General features: G+C 37.1%; 1 protein-coding gene across 1 annotated transcript in view; it reads left to right on the top strand.

Annotated features, from left to right (window-relative positions):
• Positions 1-20,150, top strand: part of tasp1 (taspase, threonine aspartase, 1) — a 36,700-nt gene that overhangs the window by 12,774 nt on the left and 3,776 nt on the right. The window contains exons 9-13 of the mRNA XM_077236564.1: positions 872-1,045; positions 1,745-1,823; positions 8,556-8,666; positions 13,588-13,695; positions 15,727-15,800. Coding sequence (XP_077092679.1) covers positions 872-1,045; positions 1,745-1,823; positions 8,556-8,666; positions 13,588-13,695; positions 15,727-15,800 — 546 coding nt within the window. The remainder of the gene's footprint in view (positions 1-871; positions 1,046-1,744; positions 1,824-8,555; positions 8,667-13,587; positions 13,696-15,726; positions 15,801-20,150) is intronic.

Raw genomic sequence — 20,150 nt, 5'->3', positions numbered from 1 at the left:
TTTTACCAACTTGCTTTTATGACACACTGAAATAGAGACAGAATATTTTTAAGACATAAAGGTTATACAAACAGCAACCCATTAAGGAGAGAAAAATTGATGCTCCTCTTTGGAATGGTCTGCGAGAGCAGATGTTGATTCTGTCCGATTTATCGCTGATTGTGAGATAAATAATAATAACATTCATTTTTAGCCTGTTCACTCATATTTTAGAAAGTTCTGAAGATCCATGGCCTTGTAATGACACACTGTTCATGGGAAGATGAAATTATAAATTATAAGTCATCACGTCCCCTTCCGCAGTTTCCCAGGATCGGCCAATTTGTCAAGCGGCTCCATGACTCTTTCAGTCCACATCAACTTTCTTTCCAAAGTACACAGCAATCAGCAAATGAAAACAGTCCTTTAAAATGACCACTTTACTCATTATAAATGAGAGCATGAGGATAATTTTTCAGATGCTGATATGTAATTGGACTTTATTTGCTCAAGCTAGATAGCTATGTGTATTTCAGTTCCCCAGTTTGACAAAGTTCAAGTTTGGTTATGGTAGCCAGCTGGGTCTGAAAGCATACTTCATAGACAAGAAAAAAAAGAAGAAAAAAACATTACAAGAGAAGCAATGTTCAGTATGTTTCAATCTAGTATTATTCTGGGCTTTGGAAATGTGCGTTTTTTGAAGTTGCCAGTAACCACAGCCTCTTTGTTCCTCTTTTTTCGGCCCACGGTTTAGAATGAAGATACATTGACACTTACATTTTATTTTTGATTTTATTCTATAGATGAACTCAGGATGTTAGACTGCAGAATAGTGCCATTTATTATCTGTGTGCGATAGGAAATTCTAATTGAATGGCAATTGTGTGCGCAGGAGAACGATTTAGGCTGCTTGGAGCCAGTAGGAGACATCATGGTGGAAGGTGAGGAGAATAACTCAGCCTGTCTGGATACAGTTGGTGCGGTCGTAGTGGATCGGGAAGGGAATGTGGCGGCTGCGGTATCCAGCGGAGGTCTGGCCATGAAACACCCGGGTCGGGTTGGACAGGTGACCTTTGGTTTTCTCCGGAGTCTGGCCATATTCTATTTGACCATAATGCTAAATAAAATAGCATTCTGGGGATGTAGCTCTTTATTTATAGGGGACTTTTCATAATTAAGGCCTATTCACATTTTTTCATTTTTTTGCACAACATGATGCATCATTACCGGTCAAAAGTTTGCTCATGATCTTATCTTTAAGACTGCATTTATTTAATCAAACATACAGTAAAAAGATTAATATTGTGAACTATTACATTTAAAATAAGCTTTATATTGTAATATGCTGATTTCATGCTTTAAGAAATGTTTTTTTTGTATCAATTTGAGAAAAGTTTCTTAACATTTTTGTGGTAAGCATGATCAGTTTTTTCAGGATTTTTGGATTAATAGAAAGAACTAGTAATACTATATAAATAGTATTTTTGTAATGATGTAAAAGCCTTTACTGTCACTTTTGATCAATTGGATGCGTTTGTGCTGAATACAATTATTTTTTTTTCTTAAAAAGAAAATCATACTGACCCCAAACTTTTAAACTGTATCATATGTTTCAAATATTTGTGCTGAAATTAGATATTTTCACAGTGTGGGTTATAAGTGCTTTATAAACAGGTTAGATATGTTAGATGTATAATATATTTAATTAAACTGCAGCCGACATTCTTTTTCAACATGTTTTTCTTCATATCTTTCTGTGTCTCAGGCTGCTCACTATGGGTGTGGCTGCTGGGCTGAAAACGCTCGAGACATCAGCCTTTACTCTACAGCTGTGAGTACCTCAGGTATCAAACACACCAGAGTCATATTAGTGTGACATTACTGTACATTCACTGCTTTTTAACAGGTTTTGCAAGGGTTCAGTCAGTCACTTTTGAGTCAATGTTTAAGAAATTTGTGCACAATTACAGTCGATGAAAATATTTCTATTGCTCTGTAGTAAAAAATCTATATCATTCAAGCTCTTTTTGTCATTTTCTGTTAATTCTTTGGCCCTGATATGGATGTCAATTCGTCCCTCCAACATCTTATTGTCATTAGCCAGTGTCTTAGTAGGGGCATATTTCAAAAGCAAAAATTTCTGCTTTACTTGGGATTTCTGTCGTGAGCAGGGCCCAAGGCTGTACACTTCATGTTTTAAACTAATGCTTTCTGTCACATGAATAAAACAAGCTTTTATTCCTTATATTGCCTGTGCCCAAGTCAATAGTCCACAGACATGATTCACATCTCCATACCACATATACAAGCAAGTCCATTGAGGATCCATCCCATAGAGGATGTCTGGATTTCTTAAAGCAGTAATGATGAAAGACAGATTGTTATTCATGGGCAGACGTGGACGAGGACAAGACGATTATGTTTTTATTGATGCTATAGGAGCTATTCCTTTCAGGTCAAGATAAAAGAAAAGATGAAATCTCTCTTTGGGTGTATATGTCGCATCACAACACATCACTTTCTTTCATGTATGTACAGTATATGATTTTTGGGTATGAATATCCTCTTAGCAGCTAATTGCAAGATTCGGTCAGACATGCTTTGGCTTCTTTGCTGATTGGGGGAAGGAGTGAACATAAAGGAGTGAACGTATTAAACAGCCCCCGGGGCTGAATTTTGAAAGATAAGCTCAGACGTTATCGGTTCTGCTGTCGGTACTGGAGAAATTAAGAAAATATACATACTATTTATTATTGCTATAAAGACGTAATCTTGAACATGTTTATCTCGCCAGCCAGTTCTATATATAATAATATTAAACCATTTGTCTGTGATGCAATTCTGCTATTCGCAGTCAAGAAGAGAGAGCGTGAGAGATTGCGCTTTCATTTCTTCCTAAACACCAAACGTACCGTCAGAATCAGCACGATCGGTGATTGTTTTAAAATGCAGGCTCTACTGTTGCTAAATTGCGGACGTGTTTAATCATTAAAGGAACTATTAAAAGCACAAAAACATGCGCAAAATATTCACAAGGCGACATGCGCTCCGAAATCGACTATAACGAGACAAGAAAAGTAGGCTATAGGCCTACTTAACTTTGGGCTTCATGTGCGCATCTAAACTATCTAATATAGATAAAAAATATAAAAATGACCAGCTCTGAGATTCACTGAAACACAGTTTATTCACTTAAACAGAGTTTATGTCTTAAATGGATGCAAATAGTTGGGATAAAATGATGGTGCATCAGTCACCTATTAGATCTTCACTCGGTCTTAAAGGGGCAGCGTCTTATAAAACCTTTCGGACGATTGAGCCATTAATACGAATTAAACAACAAAAGGCAGAGAAAATCACTCACAGCTCTTGAATGAATAACTTAAACTTGAATAAGCATTAATCTATCTATGATAAACTATGCTGGGTTATTTTACATTTGATTACTAAATTAGATTTCTTTTCAGACAGAAACACTTACCTGAAAAGTAATTTTAGTAGACCTTCCTGAAATTAAAGCACTGTGTATATAATTTGTATCTTTGTTTAATTGTTTTTGAATTCTTTTTTTGACCATGTGTTTGTAATTGTTTTTGCATATCGTATCCTATCTCATGTATATAAAACAAAAAAGCCTGCACACTGCTGCATAACAAATAGATATTTTATTCCTTTTGTTAAAGCATTTTATTATTATCCGAATGTAAAAAAAATCACACACCAAAAAGAACCGTTAAGAATACCGTTAAAGTACCGGATCGATAAGAAGTGTCGGTAAGAGTAGTAACACCGCTAAAACCTTAACGATACCCATCTCTATACATTTATTAATTGTTTAATTTATCCGATCTCCCCTATCCGGTGCAGTAAATTTGCACATACTTTAACAACCATGACATGGTGCATAACTGCACCTGTAACTTTATTATAATATTTCACAAGGCAGTGACATTGCTTTAACAACCAGACACCTTGTAAAAATCTCTACTTGGCTTTGAATTGTCGAACTGTAGCCTCTGTTAATATGCTTCCCCATGCCATAATCACTTACACAACTTCCAAAGAGTGTTAGATTAAGATGAAGGCCATATTTCTTTTCTTTTCCTTCATCCTTTGTTCTGCGGCACCCTTGTGTGAAAGCACCTTTGGCCTGGCCTGAGCCCTGCAGTGAACACACACCTGGCCCGTTGCAGAGAGACTGGGATTCATCAAAGCTTGGCATGTTGCACAGGGGTGCAGCATGTATGATTTCCTCTGGTTAACAAAAAAAAAAATATGTTGGTGGTGTTGGCCACACAGGCTTTTTGAGGCATTACTCTTGATGGCAATTCTCAATTTGTTCTCATCAGTAAATTACAAAAATTAAATACATTTTTTTTTTTAATGATGTAATGGCAATTCAGTGGAAAGTTTTTGTCATGAAAATGAAACCTTTATGGAACAAATCTTAATGGTATTAAAACAGGCTTTTTTCATTATGCAATATGCAATTTCTCCTTTTTTTTATATGTGAAATATTACTCATGTTCTTGATAGGTTTTGTGAGATATCCCTGATTGCTTGATTCAACAGGTCTGAAATAGTACGAGCACTGTTTTACACGTGTGCTCTCTGTTGACATTTTTACTTTCTAATCACACAAACTCATGTGCAATTTTAAACTTACATTGTGTTTTGTGCCTCTTTGTTTTTGATCGTCTGCCATTCTGAAAACAAAAGCAGAATCACACATTTTATCACCTTCTCCCCCCATGGCTGTTTCAGCATGCATTTCTCTTTCATCCTCCTCAAAATTGAAAACTCATGGCGGTGAGGACAGGCCGTTCGAGTGTGCGCTCCAGCGGTGCACCTGCTTTTCATTTCCCAACTTAAAAGGCGTTCCTATCAAAAGGAGAAAAACAATCATTCTGGCTTCATACTGACACAAAGAGCTCGTTTTCTCCCAGGTCAACCCTGTTAGTTTCAGCAGCGCTCACTGTAGCTTCGCTGAGGGCAAAAGGCAAGTCAGTGTTGATTCCTTTTGCCACATTTGCCTGTTTTATGCCATCTCTGGTTTATTGTGTTTTATTTACTTTCCACTGGTAATTGAGTTTGCACTATCATGGCACGGTTTGCTTGTTAAATTAACTGTTGTGATATTGTTGCCAGTAACATCCATTTCTCAAGAGAGAATGAGAGGGTTTACGGTAACTTGAAAATAGTGAGCCAACGGTGGAGCCAGTCGTTTGTTCATTCTTTTGTTAAAACAACAAAAAGAAGAAAAGAAAAGAAATTAGCATCTAATTGTCATTGCAACAAACCCGCACAGAGTTTTGTTGTAGTTACCTGATATATTACGGGGCCTACGTTTGTGTTTACAGAAACAACACGGCTATAAGGCTTTATGGTTTCTTAGGCTAGAGAGGCTGCCAAACATTTTGTGTTTAAGGCCTTTCTTTACACTCCCTCCCTTTTGAAAACTGGCTGCTGTACACGTTTGCCTTTGAAAGGCAGATAATGACTGTGACTGTCTTTAGTGTCTTGACCGAGGATTTACTATTTTTATATTTCACATGTTCTTTTAACATAGTTCCTGTGGGGACACCTGACTTTCCAAACAAATATAATACATTTAAAAATGTATTCAAGCACGCACACACACACACACACACACACACACACACACACACACACACACACACACACACACACACACACACACACACACATATAGTATATACAATAATGTTTTAGATGTTTATGTATTATATATATTATTTTATGTAAATATCATAGTTTATATAAAAATGAAAACCTCTTTCATTTCAGAATGTCCTTTACAACATCTAAAGTGCATTTAATTTCATTGTTTAATTTGTTTATCTTTTCAAAGCCAGTCTTATAGGTATTAGGTAACACAACTTTGGCTCCTGACGATTCACTGAGGTCTTATGAACAATCGGTCTGTGCAAGGAATTGAACATTAATTACAACATCATTACCTGTAATCCACAGCGTCAGCAAACAGTTCTGAGTGCGTTCTTGGCAGTCTGGAGCGTGAGCTTAAAATTGTTTAAGTTTCATGGCTGAGAAAGAATATTATATGAAACATTGTTCTACATTATGGAGAAAAACTAAACCGTAATAATGAGCATTTAAAATATGAATTAAGCCTTCAAGTGCACGGATAAAGCTTAAACGATCGAGCAAGTGACCATGTAAAGTGGCTAACGTTAGGCTATTTCTTGCATGTATCAAATGATAAGCCATGTTTGAGGTCGATGAATGATAGGTGAAATTTTGGATTTCTTGCTTGACTTAATTACCACATGGACCAGCCATGTTAAAGGGGTGGTTTACTGCTTTTTTTCTTTGCATGACTGTGTTTATGGGATGCAATATAACATGTCTTTGTGTTTTTGTTTTTTTTAAAGCCTTATTTTTCATAAATTTCACCTTTATTGTAAGCCGCTTTCTCCTCTGTCATTTGAACGACCGGTTGACTTCCTGATTCTATGAAACCACTCCCTCAGAAAAAGGCAATGGGCTCAGATTGGTTAGTTGGGCCGGTGTGTTGCAATTGGCTAAACTGCATAGCGCACGTTGTCCGGAAACTTCACGCCCATTACCTTTACAGGCGAAAGCTGCATTATGCTCCGGTCAAATGTAAATAATGGTGTCAATACCATTATCCAGGGATTAAAGTTCTCCGTCGCTACGACGGAATTCCGTTAATTGCAGCGAGTCTATGACGGATTTCCGTCAATTGCAGGGTTCCCGTCTGTCCTTAATGTCTTAAGTTCACTTTTCAGAATTTTAAGGCCGTAAATAGGCTTTCATTTCTCAAATAGTGTGATAAATGTCTTAATTTTTGTTTGAATAGGTTTTAAATTAAGGAAAGACGAGGTGTATTCACCCTGCTGAGGGGGATGTGATATAGCCTGGATTGGAGTGAAAGCACGTTCCTTTCTCCACTCTAAGCATTCTGTAATCACTTGGCTTGGCCAGTCCGGGTTTTCAATTCCCGCTCACGGAAAAACTGCTCCGTGTTCACTCAATAAAATATGCAAACTGGCAATATTAAAGCGGTTTAAAACTCCTCCCCTTAAAACGCTATTGGTCTCGACTATCTAAATAAAGTTAAAGGAATATGACTTTGCCTGAAAAAAAATTCAGTCAGAAGAATTTTTTTCACTTTAATCCCTGCGTATCAGTTTGAGCCAGAATCAGACCCAGAATGCGGCAATGAAGAGAGTTAAGCAGAACCTCCCCAAACACGGCTCTTACAAAACGTTTCTGATTGGTACATTTTTGAATCATTATTATTATTCTATTCTACTATTATTATATAATAATTTCGATATGCTGTTACTTGAAAATGCTACTGCTGCTTGTTAGCTTTTGAGATATAGTTTTCTCCTGTTTAATATAACTGAATAAATGACTGAGTAATACCGTTTTTTAAAGTTATTGTTTTGTCGACATAATGAACAACCGTTTATCTATAAACAAAACTTAGTTTACTCGGTGTATCATTTTCTTTAGGTGTACATGTGGCAACTGTGTTAAAATGCCAACAGAACATGAAAACATCTGATAACAGCAGCTGAAGTTTGCTGTTGCGATTACATATAATTTTTATACAGGTTTGTCTTATACACACAAAATAGCAAAGAACTAACTAGCTACAAACAGCGTTGGCATTGGTTTACGTTCTTGATCAAATCGAAAGATTACGTCATTAAGTATACATGGAAAATACATTTACAAAATTAGTACATAATTACAAATTCAGTTCAAAAATGTTTGTACGCGTTTGTCATAGACACACGAAATAGCATAACTAAGTGGCTACTAAAGCCAGCGCGGGCATTTGTCCTTCGATAAAAACTAAAGCATTACGTCTAAAATCATACATGCAAATACATTTAAAATTATTAAGTCTTACTTACTGGTTGTGGCCCAACAACTGCTGCCTCTGGTTTTAAAGTTGGAACTGCTTCATGCTTTAGTAACAGTTTGTTGTTGAATCCGACAATGAATTTGTGGAGATTCTGCAAGCTGTCTTCCGTAAAATCGTTGTAGTCCCATTCGAGTCATTTTTGTAGGCATTAAACTTCCTGATTTTTAAAAGACGATATCTCTGCTTACGTTGAACTTTCAGCGCAGCAACTTTGCAGATACTGTTCATGTACCAACAGCAACATTACACACTATTTAAAATGAAAGAAGTGAAATCGCAATCAACCACCCCTTTAACAATCTGTTCATCATGTCAATTCATGTGGAGTTTTTTTTTTATAACCAACTACCGGTAATTAAAATTTATTTCACTAAGCCTCTTCTCGTTGACTAATGTTCATTTGACTATTAGGGGGCAGCCCTAAATTCAATATGCAAATGCACAGACAAATTGCAATTCAGTATGAAAATAACATGAACTCCATGAACACAGACAACCAGAACTGGAACTAACAGTTCCAAACAAGAAATTGTAAATTTACACGCAGTTGTACAATATACATAATGTATAATTAGTTTTTTTATTTATTTTTATATTAAATTATTGAATGTGGGTCTTGTCTGTACTGTTGCAGGCTCTGGAGAACACCTGATTCGCACCATGTTGGCTAGAGAGTGCTCTACCTCCATGCAGACTGAAAACGCACACCAGGCCCTACTGGAGGCTATGCAAAATAAATTCATCAGTGAGTGACTCTTAGAGAATCTCTTTCCCTCCCTGTTATCCTGTTTTCATGTTTCTCTCTCTTTCAGCAGGCTAGCATCACTTCACCACAGTATGTGTGAGTAAGAACAGCTCTGAGCTAAAACTGAACAACAAAATCATTAACAACTTGCTTGACTGGAAATGAGCGCTACAAAAATTTGGCGGCCGCAACGTTTTTTTTCTGTATCTTTGGATTTGTGGATCAATAACATTCTTTTGAATGGGCTCCACAAGTTTTTGGTTAAATCATATTTGGCCACAGTTATTTTCAGATGCCATAAATACTCTGTTGACAGTAGTGGCGGTTCTAGACCATTTCAACTGGGGGGGCCAAGCTGGGGCCAGTTGTACTGTTAGAGGGGCCAGTTACATTTAGACCTTATTGTTGTCATATCATTTTCTGCACTGCACTGCAGGCATTACAGGCAAAACACCATGTTTATAATCATTCAACAATGTATTTGCATTTCCATTATATTTTTACATTTGCATTACATATTCAGTATTTGTCACAGTCTCTGTAATTGACATGATGTCCTTCTTTCTCTTCATTTTGGTGAGAACTATAGAGCAAAAGCAATGGGGACCAAGAATCGTATTAATTAATTTACTGAAAATAACTGACTTGCTAGGTAACTATGTCTAACCGTTTACAGGGTTCCTTCACTCTTTTTAAAGTGAAATTTAAGACCTGAAGAAATCAAAATTCATACCGTACATTAGGGGTGTGGAATATTGACAAAAATATATCTCAATATTTTCAATGTTTTGTTGATAATTAGATTATATTTTACTGATTGTGTTTTTGTGCTGGTGCCATGGCTGGTTTAGGCCTGTTGTTGACAGCAGACTCACAAAGATATTCATATTTTTTAATATTCTATGCAGTGGTCAGTTAACAGCAGGGACCGAAATTAATTTTTTAATTAATTTAATTTGCCACCTTACATTGATTTCCAGGGGCATTTTCACCTATATATGGACATTCTTTCTAAACTTATTTAGAGTTATGAATCACCTTTTATGTCAAATACTAACATTCAAGTAATTCAGTAATTATTCTTATTTATACAATAATACTTAATTATACAATAACTATACAGTACCACTGTTACCAGTCAAATTAATTCATTCAATCAAAATCCATCTTTGCAGTGCAGTCTAGAGGTGACACAGAAGCGGCATTAATATATTTACACTCCATTTACAATTCCATAAATAAAGCTATGAGATTTTTTTTTTAAATCAATATTTAAACATGAAATGATTTCTAATTTTAACGTTTTAATTATAGCGTACTTTAAATATGAAACTAAAACCGCCAGTAGGCGGCGGAAAGTCACAGAAGTGAGTTGAGGGATTCATTCATTCAACCGATTTGTTCAAACGGCTGATTCATTCAGGAAAGGAGCAAGTGATTCCTTCAAAACGCGGATTTCAATAAATCATCGCTGTCTGTTGAATTGAGACTCTGCTACGGTTTCATTTAGAAATTCTAGTCGGCGAAATAAAGGGAGAACAAACAATATTGACAATATCGTGTCTAAAAAGTAACTCATGTTAACTTATTGTTAATTTAACTGTTGTATAACATCAATATCACAGTTGCAATTGTGCACGGGAAAACGGCACTCTTGCTGATTTGATATTCTAATATAAGAACATAATAAGATATAAATATAAGACACAAACTAATTTGGGGACATAGCCTACCTATGAACCGCACACAGCAGTGAAAGGACGATAGACAAATGCGATGTCAGCTCACAGCCTCGTACATGCCTCGTACATAGTTAAAACAATGATTACTATATTTTAATAGAAAATACACATCGCACACCCCATACGCACATAAAGAATGAACTTGCAACTGACCAGCTTTCTCCTTCTCTCCTCTCTCGCGGGCAGGAGACAGACGTTATTCTGACGCGATTCCCGCGAATGTGATGCGAATTGTCACGTGAACAAGCAAATCCACAAAGATAGAATAATAAAAAAATAATATGCATACAACGATAACAAAGATAGCAAAAAAAAGTTTTGTAAAAATGATTTCACACTCCACATTTAGGGGGGCCACAAGGGGGGCCAAGCTTGTTGTCACAGGGGCACGGGCCCCCCTGGCCCCCCCTCTAGAACCGCCACTGGTTGACAGTGCATTTGAAGATGTCGCCTTCTTTCATGTTCAGAAGCTTTGCTCGTTTGGTTCTTATTCTGGGCTTGTGAAATTGGGTGACTTCTTGGATTTTATATTGAATGTAACACAAAGTACATGTGGGAATATTTTCTGGTTTTGGCCTGTGACCTTTATAGTTTTGTTGCACGCAAATCTTCAAATGTGAGATTTTCTTGATTTATTATTATTTAATTTTTTTTCAGTTTTATGTGTTCGTGCAAAGCTTGGTTAATCAACATTATATTGACCCTCATAAATCAACATAAATATCCAAAACACAACGTGATGCGACCAAATAAATCATAAATCGCAGCCAATCAGAAGAGCGTGTGGTCGGGCTCTCTCTGCAAGTGCAGTGCACAGCTGTCTCACACTTGAATAATGAAACAAAAGTATTTAATCGAATTAATGAAAGTTAAACAATTTAACATTATTCAAAATATTTAGTGACTAATACCTTTATTTGTTTTCAAGATCTGAGACAAATTATCCATTGTCACATTTATCGTGGCTAAATTTAACTTGGTATATATGATATCCAAACTAAAATCAAACTAAAATATTGTGCAAAACTCATAAGCACATGAGATAATCATTGAGCTGTCAGCCATAAATAGAACCATTGTCGTTTGATGCACATTGTTGTATTTAATTAACATGGAAATTACCTTTTTATCTTGTGTTAAAGGGAGTAAGGACCCTATTTTAACGATCTGAAATGCAAGTATCAAATGCAAAACGCAAGTAACTTTGTGGGCGGATCTCGGGCGCTGTTGCTATTATACCGGTGGGATAAATGACTCTTGCACCCGACGCAAATCTAAAATGGGTTGGTCTGAAGTTGCTACATTACTCATCGGTGTGGTTTTGGCGTAACGTGAAATAAACCAATCAGAGCATCATCTTACATTCCCTTTAAAAGCAGGCGCGCTTGTTCCATGGCGGATTGCTTTTATGATGGTGGATCTGCCAGGAGCGGATCACAGCCGAGGAGACCGACGTTCTCGTCAGGGCCGTAAAAGACTGAGAAGTGACATTGTATGTGGATGGGAGAAACCCACGCAAATTTGGGTAAATGTGTAAGCTAGATTTATGCCAATTTTTTCACATCTTCATGGACACCACAATGATTTATTCCTTGTAATTATGTATGGTTTGCAAAAATGGGAACTGCTGTGTCTGTGTAAATGAGAGAAGCAAAGTGTATAAGCGTTGTGCACGTGATACATTATGACCAAGCATGAGCCCTTAAAATAGCATCTGAATAACGCGCCACTGACTTTAGACTAGGTTTTTCCCGGAAAAGTCTGCTGTGCGTCGGGAAAATAGGAATGTTGCATGCGTCGGTGTACAGTCAATTGCACTGGGTGCAAGATAGGGCCCGATATGTAAGATTCAGAAACCCTTGTTATTGGCGACACCGGTGGCCATTATCTGTACTGCAGCTCGCACACGTAATGTACAAGAGTCTTAATTTGATTCAATGCTACAATATACTTATTTTCGTTCTTTGCTTGGAAGTAAAAAAAGTTGGAAATACTTTTGCAGCGATGTTAACGAACATCCTGACGCCGAAATGTGCTGCATGCTTTCCTCAATAACATTAACAAAATAAACAGAACAAAAATGACAGGCGTGGATTTGGAGAAGTTCAGAAGGGAGGGTGGGATCTCAAGCTTTTAAAGCTAGCTTGCTATTGCTAGCCCGTCTGAAAATTGCCTACCCTTACTTTAAGGGCTTTATTTTGTGAAAATTATCAGATGACTGCATGTTAGTTCTTGGATTACAATTATTTACCAAATAATTAAACAGGTATACATGAAATATTGATCTAATTTAATGTGAGAAGAGAAACTCTGGAGTGCCACTATTTCTACTGAAATATTTGACTGCAGAATGCTGTGATTGACCAATAAGAATCAAGTGTTTCTCAAAGCGGTGTAATTTTATTAAACTGAAGATGCTTACATGAAAGAGAATGAGGAGAATAAAGCCTTTTTAATGGAATATTGGATTAAGATCTGTTTTAATATGTCTTTTGAATTGTGCTGTTAAGACATATTCTGTGTGAAGGCTGTCCCGGTTTTAATTAAGAGGTGTTATAAAAAGAGCCGTGTTCAGTGTAAACAAGCTGAACACAACATGATGTGCAAAATCAATATGGCATTAATGAAACCGAGCACATATCTGAGGTGAAATTTAAAACTCTTCCCTCCTGTGGACTGATGTTACGCTTGAGTGCTTCAAACCTAGTCCGTGTCCAGCACTCCTTTGGTTTTGAGATATAATCATTTGAATGGGCTTGAAGCCCGTTTTGCAGCGCAAACTCGTTCAGTTTTTTTGTATTTGCCTGCTTTTTCAACAGAGTCCCTTTATCAGAGCTCCGTGAGGGGTTACAGAAATAACTCATTCCATCATTAACCTATTAAAGAGCGAAAAGTGGCTCTGCTCCCAATTTTTCTCATTTGGTTAATAAAACAAAAGCTTTGGAAAGAATAATTGTTTTCAGTCGTTTAGGTTGGCAGGGAAAGTACGGAAATGTACAGCTTTTCCGCTCATTTCATTAACTTCTCAGAACAGAGCATAACTAATAAATCATTGACCGAATCGCTGGATTTTCTTAGATGTCTCCAACTTGCTTTCATTTTGATTTTACATCTAAATAGACTGATTGTAGTGGAAAGAAGTTCACGGTTGAAATGCTGTTGGCTTGTTTGTGTTTAAGGTTCGCCATTCCTGGCTGGCGAGGACTGTGTTCTGGGTGGGGTGATTGTTCTGAGGTGCTGCACATGTGGAGAAGCCCAACGCTCTGAAGACATCCAGGCTCTGCTGGGTACGTGCTCCTCTGTCCTGCTTCAGCTTAAATTCATTACATTCAAAAACATCAAAACTGAATGGATTTGAACAGAATGCAGGGATCTTGAGACCTATACCATAAAGCAGGGTTCCTCAAATCTTGCCCTGCAGAGTTTAGCTCAAACCCTGATCAAACACACCTGAGAAAGCTAATAAAGGTCTTCAGGATCACTGGGCCTCCAGGACCCGTTTGTGGACCCCTGCTATTAAGCAAATTTTATTTACTACCATTAAAATGTTGGGGGTCGGTAAAGTTTTCGTTGTATTTGAAAAGTTTCTTATGCTCATCAAGGCTGCATATATTTGATAAAAACACAGCAATATTGTGAATTATTATTATTATTTGAACTTTTTCCTTTGAACTCAAAGCTGAATTTTCAGCGTCTATACTCCAGTCTTCAGTGACACATGATCCTTCTGAAATCATTCAGATATGCTGATTTGGTGCCCAAGAAACATTTCTTATTATCGATGTTCAAAATGGTTGTGCTGTTTAATATTTTTGTGGAAACCGTAATTTTTTTTTCAGGTTTCTTTGATGAAAACAGTTTAAAAACAAGTTTAAAAGAACAACATTTATTTAATATAGATATCTTTTCTAACATCATACATGTATCTACTGTCACTTTTGAACAATTTAATGCATCATTGCTGAAAGTGTTACATAAAAAGATGCCGTTATGGAGGATTTTCAAAAAACATTCCCTGAAGATTCCCTGAAAAAAAAAATTGTAATGTTGTTGTTGCCCCCCCCCCCCCCCCCATTCTTCCTTTTTGATGCCTCCCTCACATTCTTGTCTAAAGATGCTGACTATTTTTCCAGGCGTCTTTGTTTAAACATTCAGGGATAAACATGGCAGCTCCCTGCATTCACAAATAGCAGAATAAACAGGTCTCAAAGTGTGGTCGGGAGAATAGAGGCATTGTTATGATTAGGGCTGACGACACTCAATGGAAGAACACATTTGAGACTGATACAAACTCATCTTTTCAATATCTTTGTCTTTTGTATTCAATAATCGTTTAATCTTGACTTCAATTCAATTCCCATTCTGGGAGTTGTGATCTGATTCCAAAACGATTCTTGAGTTACATTTACTTGATTTAGTTGATTTTTTTTTTACTTTTTTTTAACTTTATTAAATGGTTTACTGACTTTAAATCTTAAATTTATTTGTACATTTTTAGTTACTTATGTAATTATAAGTACTTAATAATAATTATAAATTTTAAAACAATTTTATGTTAAGAATTTAACCAACTAAATATGGTTTCAAAACAATACAATCAAATAGCAAATAATAAAGAGGGACAAAGAAACACAAACACGCTTTAAGTATTTGAATGTTTTCCAGACAAGATAAGTGAGTGATTTTACGCTTTCTCAACTTTACTGCTGTTTGATTATTATTGATGACATCATAGACAGCAGGAATGTCCAAAAATAGGCTGCATTCACACTAATGCAGGATCTATTTTGACAATACAGATGTTTTGTCCTGTCTGTGTAATGACCTAAGACAAAACAGACTTTAATTACGTAAATTTTGCATCATATACGGTAAGCATTTTAAGATGCAAGTGCATTTGACAACTAACACTGATTCACCCACAGCCGCATGCTGCAAGCGCTATTCGAAGATTTGTGTGTGTGTGTGTGTGTGTGTGTGTGTGTGTGTGTGTGTGTGTGTGTGTGTGTGTGTGTGTGTGTGTGTGTGTGTGTGTGTGCGTGCGTGCGTGCGTGTGTGTGTGTGTGAGAGAGAGAATTGAAAGCAAGCAAAATATGGTTGTTTCTAGAGCGCACAATGCGATCACGGTTAAAAAAGATTTTTAGAATTGAATCTGAATCTTTGAAGAGAGAATTGCTATGCATCGGAGAATCGTTGTTGTTTTTTAAACCACACTCCTCAAGATGCTAAATCTCTTCCAGGTTTATAGAATGTTTAATCTTCTAAGGACTTTTTAGTAGCTATATCTCACAGTTATTGTGTCAATCTTTTATTCGCAGTGGAGTTTCTATGGAGCCATACTACAGAGAGCATGTGTGTGGGATACATGTCTGCCCAGGACAGTAAACCCAGGGTAAGAAGTTCCTACATCATAACACCCTCATCAGAGGCTCTTCACTGTATCAGCAGTTGCTATGGCATTCTGGGTGGTTAGTCTCTATGATTTTCTGGTACCTAGATATGGTTTGGGTCCATGCTTCAATTTAGTCATTAACATGGCAACAAATGTTAAAATCTGTTATAATAGTAATAGTACACTTTTCTTAAATAATTCCTTTCACCATTAGCGTGTGTATCGGTGTGTGTGGGCTGGAGGGTGCATAGCGAGTTCAACTTCAGACCAAACTAGAGTAACGTCGAGACAAGATGAATCCTCCAGTTACTTGCAGCGCTCCGGTCTGCAACGCTCTGAAAGCTGCCACAGTTCACACCAATGCAACTAGACGCTGCGGTGCATCATCTTGATAGCACAACGACTCTTTGTACTTCTGTCCAACTTCCGACTTTTCGGCTATTTTTTGTAGCTGGATATATATCATTTGTTGCGTCTAATTTAAATATGAATGAGGATACTCATTCCAATGAGGTTATTGATAAATCGAATTGTTATTGTTCTTATTATCATTTTGGGGGGCTTAGGAACATTTTGGGGTAGCTTCAACCCCCCTAAAATAGGCCTAACGACGGCCCGTGCTCCTTACATGTTTTCACTTGTCTCAAATCGAGCCGTCTGACCGCGTGACATCACACGGTCGGACGCCCCTCCCACGATTGTTAATTGACAGCAGCGTTTCAACACAGACCCGCCCTGAGCAAGCTGTCAATTAACTAACATATACATCATTAAACACATAGCGTTCGTATCTCACTACTCTACCCTACCAGTACATACAAAGATAGATTAAAGTGACATTACGTTAACCACCATTCAGAAACGTCCTGTTCGAGCCTTACTTATCGAACTTCTTCGGGGCCATCATCTTGTTCCTGGTCCGACTCCGGTTCAAATTGATACGGTTGCACAGATGTGTCCTCAAAGACTTCCGCTGCCATTCATTCTCCAAAATATACCCTCAACTGTTGTCAAGGCAACACCCTATGTGTGTTGTGTAAAAACGCTCCACAGAACAGAGGGGCGGGGTGAGCAAACCTCATTATCATTTAAAGACACATGCACTTGAATGGCATGCTGAAAACAGAGCTGTTTTTGACCAGGTAAAATGAGTGTTTTCTTACAATACTAATGAGAATTTTTAATCAAAGCATATTACAAACTTTTCATTTAGAGCCTCAAGAATCATATTAACTTGTATAAAAATGCCATTATATGACCCCTTTAAGGTTTCTTAGTCTTATTCAAAATTATTAATAAAGTATTAACAAAACACCTATTGGTTTAGCTTTAACAGTCATGTTTTAATGCCCGAAAAGTGATAAAAGCATGGCAACACGCACAATGACAGCAGGTACTCATAAAATGAAGCTGTTCAAAATGAACAATCCTACTGAATTGTGACTGGTTTTTCCTCCTAGCAGAAAGACACCAATTCATTCCTGTACCATTCCAGAAACATTCCTCCCATTCCTTCATGCATTGTGCTGCTGTGTATGTGTGTGTGTGTGTGTTTGATGAGATGAAAGCCCAATGCTGATTGGCAGCTCAGCGAGATAGAACACAGTCCAGAGCTCTTGGAGTGTGTGCCGTTTTAACCGTTTCTATTCACGCTAGTAGCTCAGAGCGTGTCTGGAAGTGTGCATTGACCCATTTTAGAATAGTCCTTTGTTGGGTTTGTGCTCTGAACAGGGGCTCTAGTCAGTTCTTGCAGAAGCCAGTGTACTCTTTATCCGGTCTATTGTCAGTGCAGATTGGCTGGAAGCGGACCCTCTCTGTTGCTTCAAGCCCTTTGGCTTTCATGCCTGGCATTGATAAATTTCTTACATTTAACCAGCCTCTTTACCTCCAGAACATCTCAACCTGTTCACTTTGTATATCTGTTAGCACAGTTGCAATATTAGGCCATATTTAATTTAGCTTTAATTTTTTTTTTTTTTTTATCTATACATTTCAAAGAATTGCATGATGTAAACTTTGCACAGCATAAAATTATAACTATGTATACAGGATATGTGTGGTCATGAAACTGTACACATAGGATATGGATGAGCCTCTGTGTTTGGTGCAATGACAAACATGTTGTCCGATAGATAGCCTGGAATGTGGATTGCATGTTTTTTGGGGAGTTTTTGGCAAGATTTCAAACCTTCCAGCTCAATTCCCAAATCCACACGCATCATTGCGGTTGGAGAAGAGCTAGTTTTCTCATGTCCTCTCCTCCTTGCTCTGGGATGAGTTTGCTGTACAGTGATGTAACTTGCTGATTAACTACCATAGTACGATGCATCATTGAGGAAACTTACCAACTAGTCATGATTGTTTTCCAAGGCTGTAGTGTACCTCTGTCATTTGAACTACATTGGTTCAACAATATAGGACTGTTGTAATTGACGTCACGTGCAGGTGGATTACTACTTTTCTGCTAATTAATCTATTTGAGATCTCTGAAATTCTGCTGTAACAAATGGTGGCAGTCATTAATGACTATTTCACTGTCTTTGTTACATGTCATTTTGCTTTATTCGCGGGTTCAATCATTCAAGTTACACTTTATTTGGATACAATCATTTATTGAGCCGTGTTTCCACCGAAATTACCCGGAACAATTTGTCCCAGGAACTTTTTTCCCCCATAAAGCCTGAACCTCGGCGTCAGTCCATCAGCCAAATTTTTTAACCTCCATTGTTTATTCGAAAAGCAAACAACTGTTACTGCACGCACCGCAACAGATTAAAAAAAATGGTGGTTGAAATAAAATGCTGCGTGGAGTCAACCAATCAAAATGCGGCATGCACTCAACCAATCAGCATGTTCAGTGCCCAAGTCCCACCCCTGAAAGTTCCTGAACTTGAAAGTACTACCTGGCAAGCAGGGACTTTCGGAGGGGGAAATATTTACCTGGAACTTTATTTAGACCCTTGTTCCTGTGGTGGAAACAGACTGAGTACCACCCCAAAGTCCCTAGTTCCTGGGGAAAGTTCCTGCGGTGGAAACGCACCCTAGACACCCACTGTGTATTTCGTTGCTCCCTCCACCACAATATTTAAATAGAATGAAATATATAGAATTTACTGAATGTTAGCTTACTTGTTGTGCCTGATAGCATGATGATCTATTTAAGTCCACATGTCATTGAACAATAAACGATGCTGTTTGTGAATGTTTGTCAGAAGTATGGTTTTGGGAAACGGAAAATCAGTGAACGTCGGAACTTGCGACCATAGTTGGCTAACAATGCTTTCGGGAAACGCATCCTTGGTTGCTGATTAATTAGTTGCACTGCTCACTCTTCCATTTTTCCATTTAGCCCCTTGAAACAAGGGATGGCTCATTGTGGCTGAGAACAAAATATGTGGAAACCACAGCTGAAGCAAGGCCATTGTCATATATCTGTTTTTACACTGCGGCCCCACTTCTGGTTTAAACATTCTGGTTTTCAGCTCTTTAACACATCATACACACTTGTTTACACAGCAATTAAGAAAGAATTTTAATGGCATACTTTTGGTCTCTATAACAAAGCAGTTTTCTGATTATATCCAACTTCTTAAATGTTTGGCTTGAGTCTAGATGTCCATCTCAGTCAGTGAATCTCTGGTTTGCCACACAGAATTGAGTGTAATCTTCAGTTGCGTTAAGACTTCATGATTATTTCCAGCAGTGGTAATCCCAACCACATGTGAACCATTCCAGATAAAACGCCATCAAGTAGATTGAAATGTGTTCCACTTCAAAACACTGTTGTCATTTATAAGTAGAATAAGTCCAATTTACACTTGAAGATTGGAGGGGAATTACATTTCCAAGTCAGAATCGTGAGTTATAAACTCACAATTGTGAGGAAAAAAAGTCAGAGTTGTGATTTGAAAAGTCGCAATTACCTTTTTAGTTTTTATTCAGTGGTGGAAACAAACATCCATAATAAGTAGATAACTGAAATCTAAAAATCTACTGAATCAATTAAAAATCAAAGTAAATCTAATTACTCATAATTTTAAATTAAGCATAAAACTTAAAATGAACTGGAATTTATGATTAAAATAAATGCAATAATAAACAAAAAATATTTTAAAAAAGACTGGAAATCCTACTGAACTTATGCTACATAAAAGTTGAACATAACTTGAAAAATAATTTGATTCTCCTCTCAGACTGTGGGTTTATATCTCGCAATTCTGACTTTATTTTTCACAATTGTTCACTATTTTTCACAATCTCACTATTCTGACTTTATAACTTGCAATTAAATTTTTATATCGGAAAAAATATGTAAACACAATTGTGAAAAAAGTCAGAATGGTAAGACAA

Source organism: Siphateles boraxobius, unplaced genomic scaffold (genome assembly GCF_051911475.1).
Source record: "Siphateles boraxobius isolate OS27281-9 unplaced genomic scaffold, OSU_SipBor_1 20, whole genome shotgun sequence".
Classification (NCBI taxonomy): Eukaryota; Metazoa; Chordata; class Actinopteri; order Cypriniformes; family Leuciscidae; genus Siphateles; species Siphateles boraxobius.
This window is presented reverse-complemented; position numbering and strand designations above follow the sequence as displayed.